Here is a 23613-nt window from a genome sequence, read left to right on the forward strand (position 1 = left end):
ACACACACAAACACACACACAAACACACAAACACAAGTTATACGTTATATTAACGTACACCGCCCCCTACTGGTCAGTACTGGACACTTTATTTTGGTCACTGCGCTGTTTGTTATTTATCTTGTCTTATTCTTTTACCTTTATCCTTTTACATGCTTGTTGTCTGTCAGATTATATGTTATATGTAAAGAAAAAATGTAGCACCTTCAGACCACGGCAGATTCCTTGTGATGTATGTTACTTGGCGATAAAGAGTTTCCGATTCTGATTCTGATTCTGAGAAGAAGATGAAGAAGATGATGGCAGAGTGGAGCGTCAAAGGTCTGTTGGAGACGGGGGACAGACAAGTACAGGTTAAAAGTGAAAATGAAACAGGATTGATTACAATTAGAGTGTTAGAGTATTTTCATTTTTTTGTTTGTTTTGGTTTGTTTGAAATGTTTTTGCTGTTTAGGTCATGACGTTACACACTCCCGGTACAGTAGGTGGCGGCATGCACCTTAAAGTTAGTTTGTAGTCCGCCAGCAAAATCAAAGAAGAAGAAGAAGAACAGCAACTTTGCTGCTTTCTCTTCCTGGGTTTGGTTTAGCGGTGAATCCTGGGAGGAAACATGGAGGTGACCAAAGCTTCATACTGCACTGTGTTGGATAAAAAGAGCCAGTCTAAATTCCTCTGCTACACACGCAGAAAAAACGGAATATTTAACATTTGGTGAGTCGAAGGCGGCCTCAAAAATGCACATGAAAGTGTTCTCGGCAGTGTTAGCCTAGAGACTGGAGAGAACGCTAACGCTCGGCCAATCTCCATTTAGTATTCCGGTGTTTCTCACGAAAACGACGTTTTGCGTTAGAACATAAAACGACAACGTAAGCTGAGTTGTCGGTAGCCTCTTGTTACGATGGCATGCCGATATTCCGCCAAGCAGCACAAACATTTCACACACTAGAAATTGAGAGTCGGTCGTAGTCCTCACCAAGGTACACTTCACCACGATATTGACTGACAGTGGGAATACAAAAAGGTGAAATTATCCTCAAAAGGAGTTTCTTAATGTGTAGGCTGTATGCCGAATTGAAGAGTTACCCCCCAGAATCAATAATGTACTCTTCAATTGTATTCTCACAGCAATGCACATTTGCCTATAATCTAGGAAAACTAATATTGCGGACTATTTAAAAGCAGTTTGGTTCACAATCCTCATCTAAGGGGAGGACACAATAATATGAACACATGCAATACAGGGCAATGAATCCAATCCCTCCAAGAGATTATACTGGTTTTTCTGAAGGCCTGTTGTTCACTTTTAGACCTTGGCAGGGAGGTGTCTATTCACCCTTACAGTTATCTTTGAGACCATGTAATTAATGACGTACGTGTGTGTGTGTGTTTCTGTCAATGTGTCCGCCCCTTGTTTACTGATTTTGTTCATGTGCTGCAGTTTGACAGATGCCGCCGACGTTTGGAGCACAGAGTACGCGGAGGACACCCTGGACCAGTTTGTAAGTTTCGCCCACAGACGCCCGCGATTTCCCGCTCACGGTGACTTTGTTCCTGCCGTGGCATTGGTTTTAACAATACCTGTTTGTTTAGAGACAGAGGTTTGCCTTGAAATCGACAGAGGATTATATCCTAAAACTCAGGTGAGATCACGCTTTGCGTAAGACGAATTATTTCTAGCACGGCACTGGAGTTCAGTGGTGCCATTGACCCACATGTCAGTAGATGTGATCATGAAACCACCCTTGGGTAATAAGTCTTTCCCTCAGGTCGGCCTGCGGTAGTGGGGACGCGTGCGTCGTGGTGCACGACGCCAGTGTGGAACTCCTTGTGGGCTCCGGTCCAGGTGACCCGAGCGTGACCCTATCCAGGCTGGAGGGCCCACGGGCCACAGCGGAACTGAAGGAGCTGCTGTTCAGGATGGCTGACAGCCTCGCTCAGCCTGACAGTAAATGTACTCACTGCAGTTGTTTCTCTTAAAGCAGCTTGTGCAGAGTTAAAACTCACTTGTCACTTTGGACTCAATGCTGCCTGTGTTTTGTATACCCCCCCCCCCACACACACACACACACAGGTGGATCCCCCTCTGTCAGTCCAGTGAAGAATCACCAAAGGTGGCCCACGGGTACGTGTTTCGAGCTGTATACCAAAGGGTGTCATTTCCACTGTCCGCCTCACCTTTCAAAATCCCATCTCTGTCTTTTACAGTTTGATTCACTCACTAAAAGCTCTCGAAACAGTGTCCTTTAGCTGTCCAGCTGCCAAAATCCAGAAGAGAGGAGTTCAGCTCTCAGGCCATATACGGGCTTGTTATGTCTTCAGTATTCTGTCTGGAAACTAGGGGGTTTCATTGACCTGGAAAGGATTTTACATTCTACTACTACACACAAACTACCCCTGGTGGATTCTGTCTTTGGACTAAATATCTCTGAATGTGACAGTTTTTACAATACATACTTGAATTAAAAAACAATGAAGATATTTAGTGCCCTGGCTATTATACCCTGGCTTTAAAACACATTTAGGGAGACAACATTTCCAGAAAATGTGACTGAACAGTTAAATGATTGATCTAGGATAGGATACATTTTCCTCAAGGAAATGTAAGCGCGCTTACTTCCGCTGAAAACAGTAAAAACAGTGTGTGTAAGTACATTGAGAACAGTGAAAAACCAGAGTCAAATTCTTTTGCCAATAAAGCTGGTTCTGGTTCTGATTCTGGTTCTGGTTCTGATGTGTAGAGGCTGAAAGCAATAGAAGCGTCGGATAAAGTGTAAGCAATGAAAGCACTTCAAAGTGTTTGTGAACAGTTGTTTGACTAAATAAGTTCACTCAAGGTTCACTTACAAGCTTTTTTTTTGAGGGGGGGGGGGGGGGGGGGGGGGCTTTCAACTGAATCTCCTGGTATTCATCAGTCAATGGAGTTGTTGTTGTAAGATCAATTCAAACAAGGAAAGAGATATTTAGTTATCTGTGGAACACAGTTCACCACCTAACGGAGGTTGTATATATTCTGTTGTGTTCAGAGTTTGAGCCTCGGCTGCAGAAGGGTTTCGCTCCGTCAGTGACGGCGAAGAAACGGCCTCCAGGGGCCTCACTCATCAACCCAGGAACTAAAAGGTACGACGTGACTCTCACAAGCCTGTGACCGTGCCCTCTTCACTCTGATCTCCGTGAATGGGAACCAACGGCTTGTTCCTTTTCTCGCAGGAAGGAGCAAGCGACCGGCGTGGCCTTTGATGATGCAGATGAAGACTGAACACCGCCCCCCCCCCCCCCCTCCAACGTTCTCACGTTGCTGCTGCACATCATGAACATTGTCCATCACATCATGGATTGATGCGTTTTTTAATTTATTTTTTATTTTTATGAATCATATAAAGAACTTCAGATCTGGGCTCATAGTCATCAGATCCACTCGTCAGTGTGAAAAGCGATCCAGGGTTGTTTGGACAGTGTGAACAGGAACTGCTTGTAGCCGGGACTTGTATTTAATTGTTTTTTCCACACTTTGTCTATTCTATAAAATGTCACGGTAAATTAGTCCCACTTAAGATAGTGTAGAACTAGACAGCTTTGTGCACTGGATGAATTTCAACATCTATCCGAGCCATAGTATGAGTCTATCCATGTGAAACCGATCCCAGTCGCCTTTAAGGTCAAGATAATGCCAATGTCATTATTGCATGCAGGATGAGGCCCTCGGTTAATCCTCCTGCTTTTCTATCTATAACAGGAACTGCTAGTAGCCGGGACTTGTCATGAAGCGGATGCGTCAAAATGTCAACAAAAAGGCTCGGGGCAAGTTTTATCATCGAATCTACTTTGTCCTTTGGCATCATGGTGTGACCACAGCCTGTCCAGCCTGGCTCAACCGTCTTGTCAAAGTGCCCGCTAAAATAACCGGAGTAAGTCAGGTTCAGCTCTATGATAGACATCCATAACACCGACAAAGAAAACATCCAGTTTGTTTAATACTGACGCGATAGCGGATTCAACTGAACGCTCCACGTCAGCGGCGGCCATCTTGGTTGTTTACGAAAGTGCCTCAAAGGCCGGTCCTCTGTCAGTCGTTGTATCAAACCCGCCCCCCATATCAGATAGACGGTGGTGAGAGGTCCCCTGGCAATCTGTCTGGGGGGGGCAGACGTATCTCTCAGAGCAAATAAAACATGAGCTCGCAGATTTGTTTCATTCCCAGGCCAGATTCAATCATTTTTCTACCCAAAAAAGTGTGCAGAGGAGTTCGTAGTAGTATTTTTTTTTTTTTTTTGAGGCAAAACCTGAGCTGTCCTCAGATCACTCAGTGCTGGCGGTTCAGAGAGATGGACGTCTGGGTGTTGGCTGGATTGGAATGGAGGTTTTGGTCCGCGTGTAGGTGCTGTGATCTGTTATGATTTTGTGACGTGAAGGAAGAGGTGTGACCTTTTGAGAATAAAGTGAATAAAAGGTGGTGGTGGGGTCTCTTTCCTCGACTCCTTCTTTTCCTTGATTGACATTGACTATCGGTAAAATTGATGTTTTCGTTTTTTATTGAAATATCTCAACAACTATTGGAAGGCTGGTCATGAAATGTGGTACGCCCACCCCTGGTCCCCAGAGGATGAATCATAATAACCATGACAACCCGACTTTTCATCTAGCGCCACCATTAACGACCAAATAACTGCAGAACTGCGTGACACGACTCCCACGAGCCTCGGCTGCACTTGTGCTTGCCGCCAATTAGCGCAGGTTAGCATGCTGATGCGCTAGACTAAGATGATAAACGTCATCCTTGCGAGGCGTCAGCATGCCCGCATTGTCATTGTGAGCTTGTTAGCATTATCTCCAAGCACCGCTGTGCCTAAATACAGCCTCACAGAGCTCATTATTTATTAATATTAATGAATAAATTAACATCATAAATGTAATGGTTTTGTGTATGTGTATGTGTGTGTACATTTTATGACATTAATAAATATATTAATATATCAGAGTAGGTGTGTTTCTGATTGTAAGTGCCTGCCAATACATCCCATAATACGGAATCTATTTAGGATTTCTACATCAAGGATATTGCCTGATGTAGCATGTTAGCCATTCAGATTACCAAAGACAGTTCTTACACATCAAGTTCAGGCAAAATTGACACAAAAAAAACACAATCATTGTCTGCGATATATAAAAGCACAATCATGAGGTCATCTTTGTGTTTGAAATGCATGACTTCCACTCCTGACTTTGGATGAAACAGTACAGTCCACCTCTGAATTAGTCTAGTTTTGTTGCGCCGCTGGATGGATTTCGACGCCTACCTGTGGTCTCACTGTTGGTTTGATCCGAGCCATAGTCGGAGTCTATCCATGTGAAACTGATCCCAGTCGCCTTTAGGGTCAAGCTATTATTCCGCTGTTATTACTGCATGCAGGATGAGGTGCAGCCCTCGGTAGATCCTCCTGCTCTTCTGTCTTTGCTGTCATGCCTTGCAAGCCGCCACACTCTGTTCTCCACTCTCTGTGCAAACTGAAAATATGGGTGAGTTTGAACTACGATGTCGTTTTCTGTTTTCCTTTCTAGGCTATGTTATATATATATATATATATATATATATATTTTGTGAATACACAGAGAATATATATGTGTTCTCAAATCTGGAAATGTTTTTATGGGACTGCAGTGAAATACACTTTCTGCTGTATATTTTGTTCTTGAATCTCCATATATCTTCTAAGGGCTTCGGGGGATGTAAACAGGAAGTTGCCATGGATTCAGTGAGTTCTGCTGTGGGCTACAAATTCTTTTACTAGGTTAAATGTGTTGACATTTTGGTAAACTGGCACCATTGAAAAGGTTTGCCAAATTGCCTACTAGCAGCTGGATTCATTTCATACTGAAGAAAACGTCAAAAAGTGACGATTGTCAGTCAAGTTCTGGAGAAATAAGGAGCGTCCTTTTGTTCTGACGGACGTGGAGATCATGATATCCTCAGGAAGTGTGAGCTGAGTTAAGACTCTGAATGGGAGTAGGATCTTTTGAAACCTCTGGGTTGGAACCAGTGAATCAGCATGCATGCCATGACAAAAGGATGAGAATATAAATGTAGACGATTCCCTAAAGAGACCAGTTTTATTTCTCATGAGGCTAAAAAAAAAGAAAAAAAAGAATGACCGCGTGGCGTTAAAATAGTCCAGAAAGCCTACATTCATGTAAATGACTCTTTCCAGTTTAGCGGGTTTTTTTTAGCAGTTTTAGAATTAGACTTTTCTACAGGGACAAAACACTGTACATGTCTGCTGTGAAACACAGACTTACTGATCTGGCTGAGACAGGAGGCCCAGCTGAAGAAGATGGTCCTGGTTATTGTGTTCGTCGCCCTGTTCCTGGATCACATGCTGCTGTCGGTGGTCGGTAGGTTCCGCTATATCGTAACAAACGGTGGAACGTGGCTTACTCAAGCACAGTACAATTTCGAGGTGAAATGAGCCATGCGCATTAATGCATCAGTGATAATAATACAAAAATATAACATTAACAGGCACCATTTTTCTGCACGAACACTACTTTTGTGCACTTTGCTTATAATGCGTGATTTCAGTGTCTTTTACTTAAATAAAACATCGGAATACTTCTTCCACCACTAAGCTGAGGTGATCATTCTCGCGTATTTGACTTAAAAGCCAATTAAGACAGTGGCCATTTTGCTAACAACTCTAAGGTAGTCAGTCGACGTGTTGTACGAAGCGCTTCTGGCAGATGAAAATGGTCACGGCCATCTTTAAAAAAAAAAAAAAAAAACACTGAACGGCACTGCATGCCCTTTTTTTTGGACACCAAATCCAATTTAAAACATGCATGAGATTAAGAGTTTTGCTATGCTTCATTTTGTCGACAGTGCCAATCCTTCCAAGTTACCTGTACGGGATTGACCAGGCCCCCACCACCACCACCACCACCACCAACTCAACAGTCAGCCCCGCTGTCATCCAGTCACTCCGTAACAGGTCGGTGGTTTTTGGCTGCACTTCTGCACCTCCCCACCAGGACCGAGCGGGTGCTCAGCCGGACGAGGTCAACATCAAAGTGGGACTGTTGTTGGCCTCCAAGTCCGCCACGCAGCTTATCATTAACCCCTTCATTGGGCCACTTACTGACAGGTGGGTGACTTTGACCCGGGGGAGATATTTATATCGAAACTCTAAAACACATGACTCAGTTTTCCCTTCCCTTGCACTGTATATCACACAGGATTGGATACCACATCCCGATGTTAGCTGGTTTCTGCATAATGATCTTCGCGACCACCTGTGAGTATCGCGTTGGACGGCTCTCAAACAGCCGCTCTGCAAGACTTTACCACCTGAAAATGCTTGAATGAGGCCGCTTGCACAATGCAGAGGGACCTAGCAAAAGTTAGTTTTTGTTGATGAAACGGACACTGAACGCCTCTTGTATTTGTGTTTTTTGAATGGATAAAAACGTAGATTTAATTCCGTCCACACAGTCAAAAGGTAGTCTTATCTAAATGTCTCTCTTTTTCTGGGCTTTGCCACGTTTGTTTGTACGCGTTTCGTCATGCTTTCTCAATCTGAATGTCTGCGTCCTTGTTTCTTGGAAGTGTTTGCCTTTTCATCCAGCTACATCCTGCTGCTGTTGGCCAGATCGGTGCAAGGTGTAGGTGGATCCTGCTTGTCTGTGGCAGGTGAGATATATTTTACGATATGGGGATGAATCAACAGGTACAATTTCACTGAAAATGAAATTAGGTTTGAAAATATTCATGTGCAATAATGTAATGTAATATATCATTACTTCTGGATTGCAGGAATGGGTATGCTGGCTGATGTGTACAAAGATAACAAGGAGAGAGGGCGTGCGATGGGCATATCCTTCAGTGGTTTGGCCTTAGGGTTGATAGGTGTGTGTGCAGACACAGCTTCTAGCAGCACATTCAAAAACAAAGTGACAAAAAAAGGAAATAAGTGCAAAACTGCCTCATAAAACTGCTTTCACTCGCACGCCAGGACGTCTTTTGCTGCTTATTGCGTCCTGCTACTGCTAATGTTGACGTTTTTCAGTGCGACTTGTCACTTGTCTCTTTCACGTCCTGAAGCGGGGGCTCCGTTTGGCAGCGTGATGTATCAGTTTGTGGGGAAGATGGCTCCATTCCTGGTCCTGGCTGCCGTCGCGGTGCTCGGTGGAGGTACGGTGCTTGACGTTGCTTAAAAGCACGAGACGTTCGCACGCGGTTGCTGTTTGTGCATCACACTGTCCTTGTCTCACTATCCACACACAGGTATACATTTCCTCATCTTTCAACCATCCCGGGTGCAAACAGAGGTAAAGTATGCCAGCTGGGTCTTGCAGTGACACTTTAAATTAAAGGAATGCTGAAAACCTGTTTTGGAATATCAAACACTGACTCCTTGTAGGGTCCGTCCAGCACTCATCAGGGTCATTTTCTGTTTTTTTTTAATAGAAAATTGGGATTGTTTTTTTTTTTTTTACATTTTACGTTGATCTGACGGATAACAAATACAATTTTAAGATTTTGAAAAATGTATGGTCTCCAAAGGCAACCCAATTAAACATCAAATGGCGGAAACATTTCAAACCGTTCCTACAGCGTCTTCAATTTGAAGAAAGAATAGAGTTTGACTTCTATTAAATGTCTTAAATGGCGCAATTATTCTAAAAAAAAAAAAAAAATTTAAAAAAGAAAGAAGAAGACAAATGAACTGAAAAATTGGTGTAAAAAAAGATACTGATGAGCTTTGATGAAGTGATTGAAGTAATGTAGTCAAATAGGTAACATCAGCAGTAAGCGGCTAATTTCATTCTGGTTTTAATTCATCGTAAAAGCTATTAACTACAAACTTCATCGCTCAAACTTCTCTAAACATGTTTTATGCTTCTATACAGATGGAAAAGGGGACTCCACTCCTGACTCTCCTGAAGGATCCATACGTTCTCATTGCCGCTGGTATTTGAAATAATATCAATGGCCCAACGGTATACATTTGCAACACAGTTTGATGTCAGCGCTTCATTTCCCTACACCCTTTTACTCTTTACCGGGTGCCCGTTGTGGTTTTACAGCCTCTCCTCAAAATACACCACCAAAAGCCACGCTGTGAACGCTATGAGGTGAGGTGCCCAAAACCACTCCCTAGCTGTGGAAGATTTGAAATGACGAAATTAAAACAAATCCAGCAAAACATTAAATCTATTTGTATTTCATTTTTATGAATGTATATTTACTGTCATAATTAGATGAAAAACACCTTAAAAGGACAATCCTTTAGCTTTTTGTCTCGAATGAGAGTGATGTGAATTTTCCCATGCCACATTAAAATCAAATCACAACGTGTATTGTATTTCCAGCAGAGGGGCCTGCCAATGTCACTGTGAATGCAAAACACTGTCATTAGTTGTCACGAGGAGGTGCAAGGGAGCTGTTTTCTTCCTGGGATGGAGAACGCAGAATGGAGAAACTCAGCGGCTCCTCCCAAATGTTTAATATAAATATAAAAAAGTGTTATAAACAATGTATTTTGTCATTTAATGAGGAGGACTACATTTTTGGAAAAGATTTTACAATGTAATGCTTTACGAAAAGCCGGCAATAACAAAAGTGTGTGTTGCTCTGTGGAATGGTATGAGGAGTTTACCAAATGACATAATAATAATGATAATAATAATAATAATAATAGATATAATCTATTGACTCTGCTTTCCAGGAGCCATATGTTTGACGACTCTGGCTATTGCCACCATTGAGACAGCCCTCCCTCTGTGGATGATGAAGACCATGTGTGCCAGCACATGGCAGCTAGGTATTCACGACAGACCAACGTTCACAAGTATTCACTCTTTATTTATGTAATCTTCATCTTCGGTGTCTTTGTGCCAGGCGTTGTCTTCCTGCCAGACAGCGTATCCTACCTCATTGCATCCAACATCTTTGGTCACCTGTCCCAAAAACACAGTGGCAGGTATGTCGACAAGAGTCTGAAAGAAACATGTTGTTTAAGTGTTTTTCTTCATGGTTTTGGTGCCAAATATAGATTATCATATATCCTGTTTGTACTGTGTTGTTAATCTCTTCCCACAGTTGGCTTTGTGCTTGTATTGGAATGATCCTGGCGGGAATAACCACCATTTCTGTGAGTCTCATGGATTAAGTAAATGGTTTGTCTATAAAGCAGGTCTGGGTGCTGTATAAATACTGTAAAAGTATCATAACGCTCAGTCCACGGAGAAATGAAACACAGCCCGTATTCAGACACTGTACCTTTAAACGAGCCGTCAGGACTTCCTGTAAGGTTGTGATGTCACAACTATAGAGCCACGCCCCCCCCCCCTCAGGAACTACTCTTCAAGTGTTTGGAGGTGGTTCAGTTTGTCTAAAACGGCTTGTTTCAGACAGAGGGGGGGGGGGAGCTGAGGGGCTGTATGAAGGGCCAGGAGAAGATGGATAAGGAGTTTTATGAACTGTGGATCACGCAAAGCTGCTCTGGTGGAGTCCCAGAATAAAAACAGAGCTGAAATGAGCATGATATGGGACCTTTAATAAACAAACTTTCATATACCGGATATATTCACCGTCATTGTGTTTAATATCTGTTCTAACATCGAGACGTATTTTATTATCTGTGCATTAGTATTAGTAAAGTGGTGATAGAATGTACAGTGTAGTTCTTGTTATCCAGGAATATTATTATTGCATTAAATAGGTACTCAGTAATTCAAGAAATACCTATTATAATAGCAGCGTTTACTATCATTTGCGGGCTGTAATCTAAAGCAAGTAAACTGTCCGTGATGCTGTAAATGTCTCCTTACGTTTCAGTTTGGATTTTCCACCAACATCTACCATGTGATTGTTCTGAATGCCCTCGTTGGCTTTTCAGTGGGTGAGTCATGCATAATATTTGTTCGGTCCAACAAACGACTTGTCGGTCGGAATAACCACCGGATTGTCTCGTGTGTCTCCCAGGCACGGTGGACTCCTCAGTAATGCCCCTCATGGGTTACTTGGTAGACCGGAGATATGTGCCGGTGTATGGCACGGTTTATGCCGTCGCTGATGCTGCAGTCTGCATTGGATTCTGCGTAGGTAAGCATGATCCATCAACACGGAACAGAGGCTCTATTGTGAGTGGGGGGGGGGGGGGGGGGGGGTTTCATTGATTTTTTTTTGGTTTTGTTTTGTCTTTTTGTTTTCACGTGCTATGGGTTAAAGCTGCACGTAAACAACAAGTCAGATAATTATGATATTATTAATAATGTGAAAGTAGTCGCGACGAATCCACGCAGAAGTTTTTATCCGACTCTTTTGCTTCTCCTGTCAGCTGTGCAGAGAATCACAGCTTCTTTTCACCAACCGTTGGGGTTCGTTATATAACACCAAAACCTCACACGGACAAAGTTAGCATTTAGCAGATTTTGCCCTCAGAAACACCACCGAGCTAAAAGAAGAGTGAATACTGGAAATGCATGCATCAGCGGCCAAAAGCACGGCACAAACACGTGCATGTTTGCTGACACTTTCGCCACTTTAAACGGTGAACCTTTTGCATGTTTTTCAGCTTCAGGCATGCTGATGTTGTTAGCTTTGTGCGGAGCCAGGCTTGCTGCTCCCCGCTCCCTGTCTTTGTCCTAAGCTAAGCTAAGCTAACCATTTGGAGGCTGTTTTATAATTGTCTCTTCTGTCCAAAGGTCCAGCTATTGCAGGTCCCATCGTGGCGTCGATTGGCTTCCTCTGGCTCATGGCCATAATTGGAACGGTCAATATAATCTTCGCTCCACTCTGCATCTTCCTTTTGAGTCCACCCCAGCAGGAGGGACATTAGGTGAGAGCCGGGGGGTGGGAACAATACCTATAAACACCTTTGTTATACATACAGTGACGTATGAGTTTGAAAAAGCATGTTTTGTTCTTTCACCATGTCCTATATTGGTGTCATCCAACACAGTGGTTCCCAACCCGGGGGTTCGCCAAAGCTCCATTGATTTTAAGGATGTTCTTATATAAAATATAATAAACATGCATTTGATTCATTTCTGTGAATAAGACAACTACATTTAAGGGTTATTTCCAGAAGCAGATATTTGTATTTGGTAGCTGTTACTGTTTCGCAATGTTCAGCGCTCTGTGTGTCGCTTGTGTTTGTTCATTTTGCTCACCAGTGTCACTTTTATTTCTCACAATTTAGAAAGAAAAAGTGCAGAAGATCAGTACAGAAGATTTTGGTTTGGTCATCTTTTGGCCAGCGGGACACTCGCCCCCAGATCGAGATTTTTTCAGCCATCTGGTGAAGATTGGAGATTTGCCTTCACGATTGTTTTATTTTGTTGTATGTGTTTGTTTAGATGAAGTGCTCAATGAAGCACTTTTTTTTTTTCTCATCTGTTCCTCTCACATCAAGGCTCAACTTGGTGCGTCATGTTCGGTCCGTTAAAGGCCTGTGTCTGTGATAGTAGAGAAATGCCAATATGCAATAGTGCATATAGAAAGTGGGCCCCTCGTGTTGATAACACAAATATTAGACCCAATTTATGTGCTTTATATTAACAGAGTGGCTAAAAGGAGGCGGCATCAGGAGGAAGCTAGTGTAGAATCAGTGTGTATTGCATGGCTGAGACAGCGGCCAGACCCACTTTTGTAAAAGTAAGTAGTCAAGTCAAATATTTACTAATAATGTATTAGGCGCATTCATTCTAAATTAAGCTTTGCATTGTGTGCTCTAGTGGCCGGCCACCGCTGCCTTGACCACTTCTGTAATGATGCCTGCAATGTTTGAGAGCGCACAGTAAAGTAATGGCATTCTCTCGGCACCACATAGAACGAAAAAGATAGAGATTTCAAAACACATAGAGCACCGAGATTCTATTCTCCAGTGTAGTTTGTTTTCGGACTACGTCTCATGAAATAAAAAGGCTGTGTACACAACTGCTTACCGTGTGTTTTCTGTGTTGACACTGTGAGACAATGTGTCGCCTCACCCCGAGGGAACACCACAGGCCCTGCACTTGTTTGCAATGGCTCTGGCTAGGTGACAGGGAAAGGATCGGGGTCTGTGCCCGGAAGGGGTTCCACAAGGATCAAATGTGGTCCCCCTCCTCTTCTACTTGGGAGGATTAGCTGCTCCCTCACTCAGGAAGCGGCACGGGGGGGGGGGGGGGGGGGTGTCATTCCTCACCTGGACTACCGACCCTTTATACGACTGCATCAATATGGTAGGAGTCATGAATTTTTGCCAGAGGTAAGGAGAAAGAAAATTTGCATCAAGAAAAGCCAACGACAGAACGCAAGGCTTCAACTGACTGTGTGCAGAGGTTTGTTTGTATTTGTGTTATTTTGGAGGAGCCCAGAGTTATTTGCACATGAATGAGTCAAGGTAAATAGTGAAAAAATCATTGCGATACTGGCGATAATTCCAATATGGCATGAACGTCGCCATAAGACTCTACAGCCACGGTAAGAGCACAGTGACGTTGTACTTAGCGGTGGTTTCAGCATGCTAACATGCTCGCAATGATAATGCTAACATGCTGATGTTTAGAGGGTATCATGTTCCTCAATGGTGCCACTCAGTTTAGCGTGTTAGCATGCTAGAACTTGCATATTGCAAGATTCATCCTCCAAATTTAATAGCAATCCACCCAATAGCTGTTGAGGTGCTTTGCTTAAATCAACAAATGTCGACCTCATGATGGAACAAAAGTCAGGGGATCGCATCATTAGGATACATGGTCTGGGAGCCACGAATGTCTCTACAGAATTTGGCGCCAATCTATCACTTGTCGGATTGACATGACGTGTTGGATTGGAAGATGAGTTCTTCAGGTGTTCCACCGAAAAGAATTTTGGGGCGCAGTTTTTTTTAAAAAGAAATAACGTTAATCCATCTGTTCTAGAGGAATGTTTCCCATAAAGTCAATATGGATATTTCAGGGGGTTTGCTTCAAGACAGAAAACATTATGATCCAAGAGAACAGGGTTCATGCACACAGTTGAAATGCTAGCAGCAGCGAGGATATATGTGATATATGTGCCGTTTGCAGTCCTTTGGCAGCCATGGGTATCATTTAACTCACTCCAGTTTCTCACAAACACAAAGCTGTTGAGATCCACAAAAATTGGATGTCTGGTGATGTCAATTATTTCCACACTCTGGGCAGTGGCCGACTGCATAAATTACGAGCAGGTGACTCTGAATAGAGGTCCTGTTTACCTTGCAAATATTGGAAAAGGGAAATCAACATTAGCTTAACCATGTCAACTACAATATAAGCCATGGCCTGACATGAGTCAGTTATATGTGAAATGTTTGCTAATGAAAGTAATAGCCTCCTGTGGAAGCTATCATTGAGTTGACAAATATTTGATGGCAGGCATGATCTGTGATAATTCGACTTGAGACATGAGTGTTTACTGATGGGCTGTATCAACTGCACTGTTAACAGTTTTTCCCACAATTGCTAAGTCTCATATCTCTATACTTAATGCTCCAGCACATGGAATCATGGTTCCTCCAATCGACACGCAGGTGAAGTTCCTGAGCTCCTCAAAAAGTTCTTGGTCCTCTGGGAAAGTTCCTGCTGTGGAAACGCCCTGTTGGTCATGTTAAAGAAGGCTCAGTCATTTTCTTTTAGGGAAATGTTACTCAGACAGGAGGAAATAGTACATTTGTTTGGGACTATTCTCAGCTGTGGATGAACACAAATTCGGCGCTCTCGTGAGCTTTTAGAATGACTCAAACCAAACTACAGTGTCCATGTTCATCGTAACATAGGAACATGTCACTCTGTGTTTTTAGTAGTTTATGGACAACAATGGAGCTCAATAGCACAGAAGAATAATACCAGGCTCTAAATACACAGACAATATTTGTTAGCAGGTAAATTCACCGTTGGTTTTGGTCTTTACATGGGATTTACTGACATTAACAAATCGCCAGTCCTGTGACACACACCCTGACCATGTCTGGTCATTGCTTCCCCCATAACCACTAAAATGCCAAAGGAGCCTTTAAAAATACAGTATATTCATTTTGGGTGTCATTTTGGAAAAGTTCTGGTTTTGGGTGACAAAAATACTAGAAGAACCATTTTTTTAAATGTAGCCTCCTTAGTGTGGATGTTCTGTAACAGCCAGAATAAACAACAGCTTTTCCCCCTCTGGCTGTCCTATCACTTGGCGCATCATCTGTTTGTGTTAGTGTAATGAGTCCAGAGATCGCTCCGCGTGACAGGGAAATTAAACAACTCGTTTTTCAAGGTAAGTAGGTTTACTGTTAGTTTTGAAAAAGTAGGTGGGGAAAAGGACCGAGGCAACAAAATCAGCATGTTCCAGTGAGCAGTCAGTTGGACATGTGCGAGCAGTCACTGTCGAACTCACCGCCAGTTTTTTTTGTTATAGAAATGCTTCGATAACATTTGTCAAAAAACACTAATTTGTGAAATATTTGATATTTTCAGGGTTGCAAAGTATGGATGAGCATGCGAGCCGTGGTAAGACAAAAAAAAAAATGTATTTAATTTAATTTATTTAATGCGCCTATGAATGCTATCGCTACAATTTTGTTTTTGAATACTATTTGCATGGCACGTTTTAGACTAATAGCTATAAACAAATACAGGCAGAGCTGATTATTATTGTGGTCCAGCCTTACATTGTCAAAATTTGTTTTGTAAATGCAACTGTAGAATGTATTATTCATTTTATGCTGTTGTCTTTTACTTGCTTGCAGCACACGTGACTACAAATGGATCGGTCAAGCATGTCTTGTCCCCTGAGAACTGTGACGTTGACATTTTGGACAACGGAAGGACCGTCAATGACTTCATAGACGATAAAATAAAAGAGCTCGATTCGGGGGTGAGCATCGGAGACGTCCAGACACTTCAGTTTTCCCAACTACGACCATTGTGAGACGTGCATTTTCAAAATAAAATGTTAACTTTGCTTTGTTCGTTCAGGACAGCGAGGAGCCATTCTATGTGGCAAACCTAGATAGTATGCTAAAGAGGCACCTCAGGTGGCTCACGAACTTACCTCGAGTCAAGCCGTTCTATGCAGTGAAGTGCAACAACACACCGGCGGTTCTGAAGATGCTGAGCGCTCTGGACACAGGCTTCGACTGTGCCAGCAAGGTACTGATGAAGTATTCCAAAAGATAATCTGCTCTCTGAGAAAGGTTGTGTCCTTCTCGGCCTGCTCGTTTGACACATGTTTTGGTCTGACGCAGGGTGAGATTCAGCTGGCCCTGTCCCTCGGAGTGACGCCTGATCAAATCATTTACGCGCACACAACCAAACCGCTGTCGCACATCAAATACGCCTGCGCTCATGGAATAGACACGATGACTTTTGATAGCGAGGAGGAACTCTTGAAAATATCCCTTTGTCATGCCAAAGCCAAGTAAGTGAAAAGCTACTAGTATTTTTGCTCCGAATGTTTAGCGGGCATGATGATTGATTGACAAGTGCTTTTTGAATCGCTTTCCAGGCTGGTGCTCCGCATCGCAGTGGATGACTCCGAGTCGCTGGTCAAACTCAGTTCAAAGTTTGGAGCCAGCCTGGTGTCAGTCGGTATGCTGCTGGAACGCGCTGAAGAGCTGGGCTTAGAGGTCATTGGGGTCAGCTTTCATGTGGGCAGCGGGTGCACTGGAAGTTTGGCGTTCAAGAAGGCCATAGCAGCTGCCCGATATGCCTTTGACATAGCGGTAAGTCGTTGTTCTAGCAACAGAACACTGAAGAATTCAATTCAAATCCTTTGTCAATTTTTTTAGTCATGATTTGCAAGTCAGTGGACGCAACTGTCTGCTGTTTTTTGGGGGGGGACACCCAAGAAAATGTTCAAATATTACACACAGTGGCTTTGAATTTTGAATGACGTGACTGATTGCTTGATGTCTTTTTTTCCCCCTAGACTTTGTTGGGATTCCAGATGAGACTCTTGGATATTGGTGGAGGATTCTCTGCGATTGGGGAATTTGAATACAAATTTGAGGAGGTAAAATGAAAAACAAAAAAATATATATATATATATACAATGCCGCAGTGCTCGTTCATTGATATGCTGCACTTCCATTATCCAGGTCAAAGAACTGACAAAAGGAGCAAAACTCAAAAACTATGTAGGACATGTACACAATTGCTACATCTAGAATAAACTTTTACCTTTTTTCCTTTAAGGACTATGTACACTTTGTAGGAACCTCTAAATGCGTACTAGAAAAGGTAACGTTTTGAAGGAAATGTTAGGTTTGCTGGCACCTTGACACATCTGATGGCACTTCTATGTCCACAGAATGTGACGTTGCCCCTTCATTTACTCACTGCTACCGATTTGCCATGCAGTTTCTTGCACTTTCGTAGTGGCAGGTTAAGAGGTTTGTCTCTTTTGTCTGAGGAATACAGAGAAAAAAAAAGAATTGTCCTTATGTCCTTATGTGCCTCATGGCAAATAACAAAGTGGAACACCTAAATAGTCCTTATTCACATATATTAACCAGAAATCTTAATATTCTGTACGACCTCCTTTGGCCCTGATAACAACTTGCATTCTTTGCAACCACAAAACAAATGTTTCTGTTCAGGAATGCAAGTAAATAACTGTCATTTGGCATCTCAATCAAAAAATAATAACGTGCTTTACTATTTTTTTTCTGCTTTTTTGTAAAACAGTAAATTTGAGAATTCATGGATAACAACAATAATTCTATTTTAGCATTAAAGAGATCATTTTGATTAAAGAGCTTGGCTTGCACATACTGGTGGATTAACCATTACAGAGACATCAAAAAATATTTTGGTCATCAGCAATACTGTTAATTTAGGGCAGCGGTGGCAAACACCTTACACTGGGTGGTGGTCTAATACATTTGTTAAGCACTGTATATATTATATATATATATATATATATATATATATATTGTTATTGTATTTGTTTTTCACTTTTTTCACTTAAATATTGTAAATGTGTATATTTTTTTATTTCTTATTTTTTATATCTTATTTTTGTACATACTCTTATTTCTAAATGTATGCTACCTTCTACTCTTGAATGGGAGCACCGGGACTGTATAATTTCCTCCGGGGATCAATAAAGTATATTTCTGATTCATGTTTCAAACATGGAAAGCAGTGAAGCATTCTAGGTCCAAATGTACCTATGTCATTTTCATCATTTGTGGTTCTCTGATTTCTTTATAATCAAGTTTTCTCTATATCAAGGAACCATGACTACAGTTTTTATGCAACGTTGGAGACATCAGACTCTGTCGTTTGGTTTTAATCCAGGCTCTCTAATTGCATGGATTTCATACTACATACATATAGGAACACACCAGAACACACATCTGACATATTAATAGAGGTTTAATACCTGTGAAATATGCTATTTACCTATTATGTTTGCCCTCCTAGTTTTCAGAAGTCATTAATGGAGCCCTGGATGAATTCTTCCCGCCTGACAGCGGGGTGCAGATTATTGCAGAGCCGGGCCGGTACTACGTGGAATCAGCCTTCACGCTGGCAGCGAACGTCATTGCCAAAAGAGTCGTCGAAGATGACATGGACCAACGCTGCGGTAATGTTCAGATATGTCCTTTGAAGCCACACAAATGTCGCCTGTCCAGTATTAACGCAAACTAGAGGTCATAGCCGTGCAGTGTGTGGTTATACTGACTTTGTGCCGAGGGACCACAGATGAAAAGGATCACATTGTTTTCATCATCATTTTCAGATTCTTTTTTTTAACATCTTTTTAAAGAAAAACCTTCACACGCTTGATAGATCTAGTTGCCATCTTAGTAACTTTCATTATTTTGCATGTATTTATTTATTTTTTTTATTTTTTTTTACAGATGTTGAGAAAAACAGCCCAAACAGAGTGATGATGTACTACCTTAATGATGGCGTGTATGGCTCCCTGAGTTGCATTATGTTCGATCCTGCTCACTCCAACCTTGAACCATACCTTCACAGGGTAAATATCAACCCTGTCACCACATCAGAAAGTTAATATTGGACGATTCTTCAAAACAGCAGATTACGTCCAATGCCAACGATTTAGAATCCTCACTTTTCACAGTATCTGACCGGCCACATGGTTAAACTTAGTTAAAGCTTGTGGGTTATGGCAAATAATGTATGTTTAAGGTATGGTCAGGGCGAAGCAGCTAACGTGCTTTGTTATGGTGAGGGAAAAATCGTGGTTATGGTTAACAGAAAGCCTACTGTATGCCTAAAGAAGACACCACTTCCTGTATTGGCTCTTAACGTTGGCATTGGACATAAATCTTGAGGTGTGGAATTGTTACGTATGGACATGGATTGCTTTGAGATACTGGGCTCTAAATTAAGCGCAATGACCCAACCCGATATCACCGTCATAGATCCGTTTGTTAAAATGTTTCACAGCATGTCGGAGGCCATCGCTTACAATTTGGCAACACGTAGATTGTGCGAGAATGTGAGTGTGGATTTTATATTTCCGTGTTTGTGCTCCACACAGGCTGTTGAGAGCAGCGAGCAGAGGTACCGGTCTATTATCTGGGGTCCCACCTGCGACTGCATCGACAAGGTCACTGACGGCTACTGGATCCCTGAGTTGCACGTGGGGGACTGGCTGCTCATCGACAACATGGGCGCTTACTCTGTCAGTGTGTCCGGCGACTTCAACAGCTTTGAAAGAGCGCACATTTACCCTGTTGTGACAGCTGAGACGTGGCACGCCTTAAACCTTACTCACACCTACGGCATTAGCCATTAATCACAGCCTCGTCTGCAATACTGACACGAAGAACAAACATAGGCATTTAACATCTTTCAGTGGTTGCGAGAATTTTGTCATTGAAATGAATTTCATAGAGTATATAGCACAAGCATGACAAATCATTCACTGCAGAGTTTCTGCTTGAGAGCATTAGATTATTATTTTATTTTATTTTTTTTTTTTACAGTTTTGCAGTATACAGAGTTCTTTTTTTAACAAATACACCATCTTTTCTCAATTTCTGGTTTTAGGGGGTGTGATATAAACATTAGGGATGTCCCAATCAAGTTTTTTTTTTGGGGGGCCTGATCCCAAGTCCTCTCATCTGGGGTATCTGCTGATACGGAGTCAGGATCCGATACTTATATTTACCCAAATGTTGATTAGATATGTACCTGACACACTGAAGTAACAGCTGTAGCTACGAAATCCTCAAGTTGCCCACAGAATTGACATTAACAAAACAGAGAGAGAAGAGCTAAGAGATTATATAACGCCCTAGCTCGGCGAATCCGTATATATTCACCCCCCAAATCATTTTTCACTCTGCAACAACAACAGTACTTGTAGGCTGAGGTGGACAAAGAAAGTGCAGTAAAGAAAGGATCAGCCACACTGATCTGTTGAGAATCTCCCTGAGTCGCAACATCTCTGGTAAACGCCATTCTGACCGTGATGAGCTCTGCAAAAGTAAAACGTGATCTGTGTTTGTAAAAACGTTCACCCCTCCTAATGGCAAACGCAAAGGCAATTATTTCTATGTTTTTGTCCATAGATGAAAATCTTCTATGTGTTGTGTCCAGCTTTGTTCCAGATGTCAAGTAGTAGTAGTAGTTCAACAGGTAGTTTCCATAATACATGATATATGAATGATGATCTTACGAGCAATACAGGCGTTGTGACATCATTAGCCTAATCGATGCAACTGAGCAATCAGCCGGCACGCCTGGGTGTTTCTTAGCCGCCGTTTCCTGGCACCTCTACCTGCTCCTCCTGATGGTTTTCAAGTAAAACTGAAAGTGAAAGTGCTTGAAACTGCAAACACGTGTGTCTGTCATTATTGGGAGTAACTGCTTTTACATAACATCATACATTATATACACACAGGATATCGTGGAGAAAATGGCTGCAGGCAGTCAGTCACGCATAGCGTAAGGTTTTTTTTGTCAGCCCGGTGGACGTTACATGAAGTGCAGGCGAAGTTAGCTTGTTGGAGAAGCTAACATTTATGTTAGCCGGAGAAAGTAGATTGTAACACACCGTCTGGAGTAACTGAAGACATAAACCTCTCTTGTGTTGTTAGTATCAGTGTTTGGTTTTTGTAAATTTGTAAATTAGATTTGTGTCTAAACTCATACTGCATTCAAAACATAGACATAAGATATAGAAATAACCCCCCCCCCCCCCCCCCCCAAAAAAAAAAAAATCATATACAACAAGCTCATCTTTAACAACACATTAGCTGACTAACATTTATTGTTAGAATCAAGTTGGATTGTTTTCGTTCTTACACGCTTTTGTGTTAAAATGCTAATTATACTCAAACTATTACTCTTTATGTGGCTTTTTGTTTCATATATGTAGAAAATATAATCATGTCACATATTTTTTTACGCAGAAAATACTGTTACCCTCTCATTCCTAATGACCCTCCTCACTGTCTGGGCGGGGGGGGGGGCTACTCTCTTCCCATTGGCTTACAGACCTCAGTTCCACCGTTGCATCTTGTGGCTAATGCTGATCACTGCTTTGCCACTTGGCTACATGTGTTAGCTGTGCAGACAGAAAGCCACCAAGCTGTGTAATGACATGGGGATCCTTGTGTTAGCAAACTGAAGTTACCAATGAACATTTTGCCTTATCAAACGGTAGCTTTTACAAAACAGGATGCTAATGTTAGCTAACCAGAATTTGCTATTGTTACTTTACAAGGCTGCCTACTCAGTCCACTGTTTTGCTTTTCAGTTTGGCTTCTGTGACATTAGCCTCGCCAGGGGTCATCACTCCTCAACCCCCCCAGGAGTTCTTTCTGAAAAGCTCAGCAGCCAAATTCACGATTCTAAATTAAAAAAAAAAATGGGACTGTTGAGAAGAAAATATATAATATAGAATCACCAGACTTATCCTTTAATGATATCTCAGTTTCATTCCCCTTTGTACATTTGAGTCTACCCGCCCCCCCCCCCACACACACACACACACACACACACATAACACAGCACTTGTGCACCGGCCCTCGCTGTGATTCCGGCGTCTCTAGGTGCAAACTGTCTTTTGACCACTAGATGTCGTCCTACATTTCGTGACCGCTTCATCACGACAGCTGCTGCTTCGGCCGCAGCCAGGGATCCTGTTGTTGTCTGTGGCACACACACACACACGCGCGAGCGCGAGCGCGCGCATAAAAGCAACGCTGAGCTTATTGGCCACGCCCCTCTCGTGAATAATTCATCACCTCCCGTCGACCGGAGGAGGCTCGTGCCACCGGAGCTCTTCAGACGTCAGCTCGTGCTCACCGGAGGGAAGGAGAATAATGGTCATAATATCACCGGCCGTGTGTCGGTAAGGGCACACTGATATCCGGCAATGAATGGGGAATTGGGAAGAGTGGGAATCCGCCTCACACGCAACGCCTCCGTTGGTTTTTACCGGGGAATTTTTACGGAGGAGTACACACCGAGGGCTTGATATTAGCCCGACCGTGACCGACCTATTATCTGCCGGACACACGTTATTCTCATCGCCGGAATACAAACACTCAAGGTAGGCTCATTGTGTTTCATTGTGTTTCCCTTGTATCTCTCTCTTGTGTGTGTGTGTGTGTGTGTGTGTGTGTGTGTGAGCGCGAGGGAACGAGACATAGATATTGTAGTAAGATGGTTTGTGTGTGTGTGTGAGTGTGTGTGTAAATGTGTGTGTATGTGTGGTGGCTAACATCTGCTACCAGCACAGCCATAATGTCAAATAAACCAATAACATATATAATAATCTTAATAATGATCATCTTTCAGACTTATTATTATTATTATTATTATTATTATTATATTGTTGTTTTTTAATAATTACATTGTCCCTGGTAATGGATGTGATGATAACTTGAAGATATTGAACGCACCACAGCAGAGATATTGCGGTGGTGGCAAAACATCACATTAAAACCCCCCTTATACACCACAGAAGAAACACCTATGGTTCCATATGGTCGTGGTGAGCTTACAGTCACAGCTGCACAGCCTGCACCTGACACGGTGCTTGGTCATTCCAAGTGATGATTGTAAGCCAGGCACCAGCACACCCTTGCACTGGGAAGAGTGGAGGGGGGGGAAAAAAGTAGGAAATGACAATACAGACTAAAGGAAAGGGAGTGTGGTTGTAGGCTGTTGGCGGGTAACCCTCACGAGCAACTGCGTTTTCTGTAGGTGTGTGGAAAAGGATTTTGCTTCTCCCGCCCCTTCTCTTGCTGTGCTGCCGTTCCCTTTTCTTGCCCCGTTTTCTCCAACATATTGGTCAACCCCCCCTGCCTGTACCGGGCTGGACGTCTGTTTGAGCCAGCTGGTGGTCAACAGTTGTTTTGGCAGGAAACATAAATCCATTGTGCGGCAATGACGGGATTATCTCCCACAACACTGGGTCCATTATTAATCTATATCATTCTGCTGGCTCCGAGTGTGTGTTTACTGGCTGTATAGGCAGTCTATCTATCTATCTATCTATCTATCTATGTAGCTGATAAATAGATATGTAGCTATCTCTCTATTCAAAGGTCTAGGTTTGGTTTCAGAAGTGGGGGGACACAATGTAAAAATACAAAAGTGTGTATATATATATAAAACAATGTGGCAAATAAT

General features: G+C 42.5%; 3 protein-coding genes across 3 annotated transcripts; all 3 read left to right on the top strand.

Moving 5' to 3' along the window:
• Positions 1-596: 596 nt before the first annotated feature.
• Positions 597-3301, top strand: paxx (PAXX non-homologous end joining factor). The gene is made up of 7 exons (XM_070923298.1): positions 597-711; positions 1439-1499; positions 1591-1640; positions 1767-1951; positions 2072-2122; positions 3024-3117; positions 3208-3301. Exons 1-7 carry the CDS (start codon positions 611-613, stop codon positions 3254-3256), a joined length of 591 nt encoding a protein of 196 aa, XP_070779399.1. The 5' UTR covers positions 597-610; the 3' UTR covers positions 3257-3301.
• Positions 3302-6326: 3025 nt separating this feature from the next.
• Positions 6327-11831, top strand: LOC139299880 (synaptic vesicular amine transporter-like). The gene is made up of 14 exons (XM_070922819.1): positions 6327-6387; positions 6872-7133; positions 7225-7283; positions 7595-7678; positions 7802-7894; positions 8090-8179; positions 8273-8316; positions 8899-8959; positions 9717-9812; positions 9890-9971; positions 10091-10142; positions 10829-10892; positions 10976-11095; positions 11698-11831. Exons 1-14 carry the CDS (start codon positions 6327-6329, stop codon positions 11829-11831), a joined length of 1302 nt encoding a protein of 433 aa, XP_070778920.1.
• A 2676-nt stretch (positions 11832-14507) lies between these two features.
• On the top strand, positions 14508-19762 carry LOC139299883 (ornithine decarboxylase-like). The gene is made up of 8 exons (XM_070922824.1): positions 14508-14531; positions 15964-16137; positions 16233-16405; positions 16493-16709; positions 16916-16999; positions 18415-18577; positions 18855-18976; positions 19505-19762. The coding sequence occupies exons 1-8, from the start codon at positions 14508-14510 to the stop codon at positions 19760-19762; spliced, it is 1215 nt and encodes a 404-aa protein (XP_070778925.1).
• Positions 19763-23613: the final 3851 nt, after the last annotated feature.

This window comes from Enoplosus armatus, chromosome 17 (assembly GCF_043641665.1).
Source record: "Enoplosus armatus isolate fEnoArm2 chromosome 17, fEnoArm2.hap1, whole genome shotgun sequence".
In the NCBI taxonomy this organism is placed as follows: domain Eukaryota; kingdom Metazoa; phylum Chordata; class Actinopteri; order Centrarchiformes; family Enoplosidae; genus Enoplosus; species Enoplosus armatus.

Bases quoted from the DNA above. Each gene is read 5' to 3' on its own strand.
- paxx (XM_070923298.1), top strand. From the start codon at position 611: ATGGAGGTGACCAAAGCTTCATACTGCACTGTGTTGGATAAAAAGAGC. The intron at 1,952-2,071 runs GTACTCACTGCA...ACACACACACAG, and splicing joins CGCTCAGCCTGACAGTAAAT to GTGGATCCCCCTCTGTCAGT. The intron at 2,123-3,023 runs GTACGTGTTTCG...TGTTGTGTTCAG, and splicing joins TCACCAAAGGTGGCCCACGG to AGTTTGAGCCTCGGCTGCAG.
- LOC139299880 (XM_070922819.1), top strand. From the start codon at position 6,327: ATGGTCCTGGTTATTGTGTTCGTCGCCCTGTTCCTGGATCACATGCTG. The intron at 8,180-8,272 runs GTACGGTGCTTG...ATCCACACACAG, and splicing joins CGTCGCGGTGCTCGGTGGAG to GTATACATTTCCTCATCTTT. The intron at 8,960-9,716 runs GTATTTGAAATA...TCTGCTTTCCAG, and splicing joins ATACGTTCTCATTGCCGCTG to GAGCCATATGTTTGACGACT.
- LOC139299883 (XM_070922824.1), top strand. From the start codon at position 14,508: ATGGTTCCTCCAATCGACACGCAG. The intron at 16,406-16,492 runs GTAAGTGAAAAG...ATCGCTTTCCAG, and splicing joins CTTTGTCATGCCAAAGCCAA to GCTGGTGCTCCGCATCGCAG. The intron at 16,710-16,915 runs GTAAGTCGTTGT...TTTTCCCCCTAG, and splicing joins GATATGCCTTTGACATAGCG to ACTTTGTTGGGATTCCAGAT.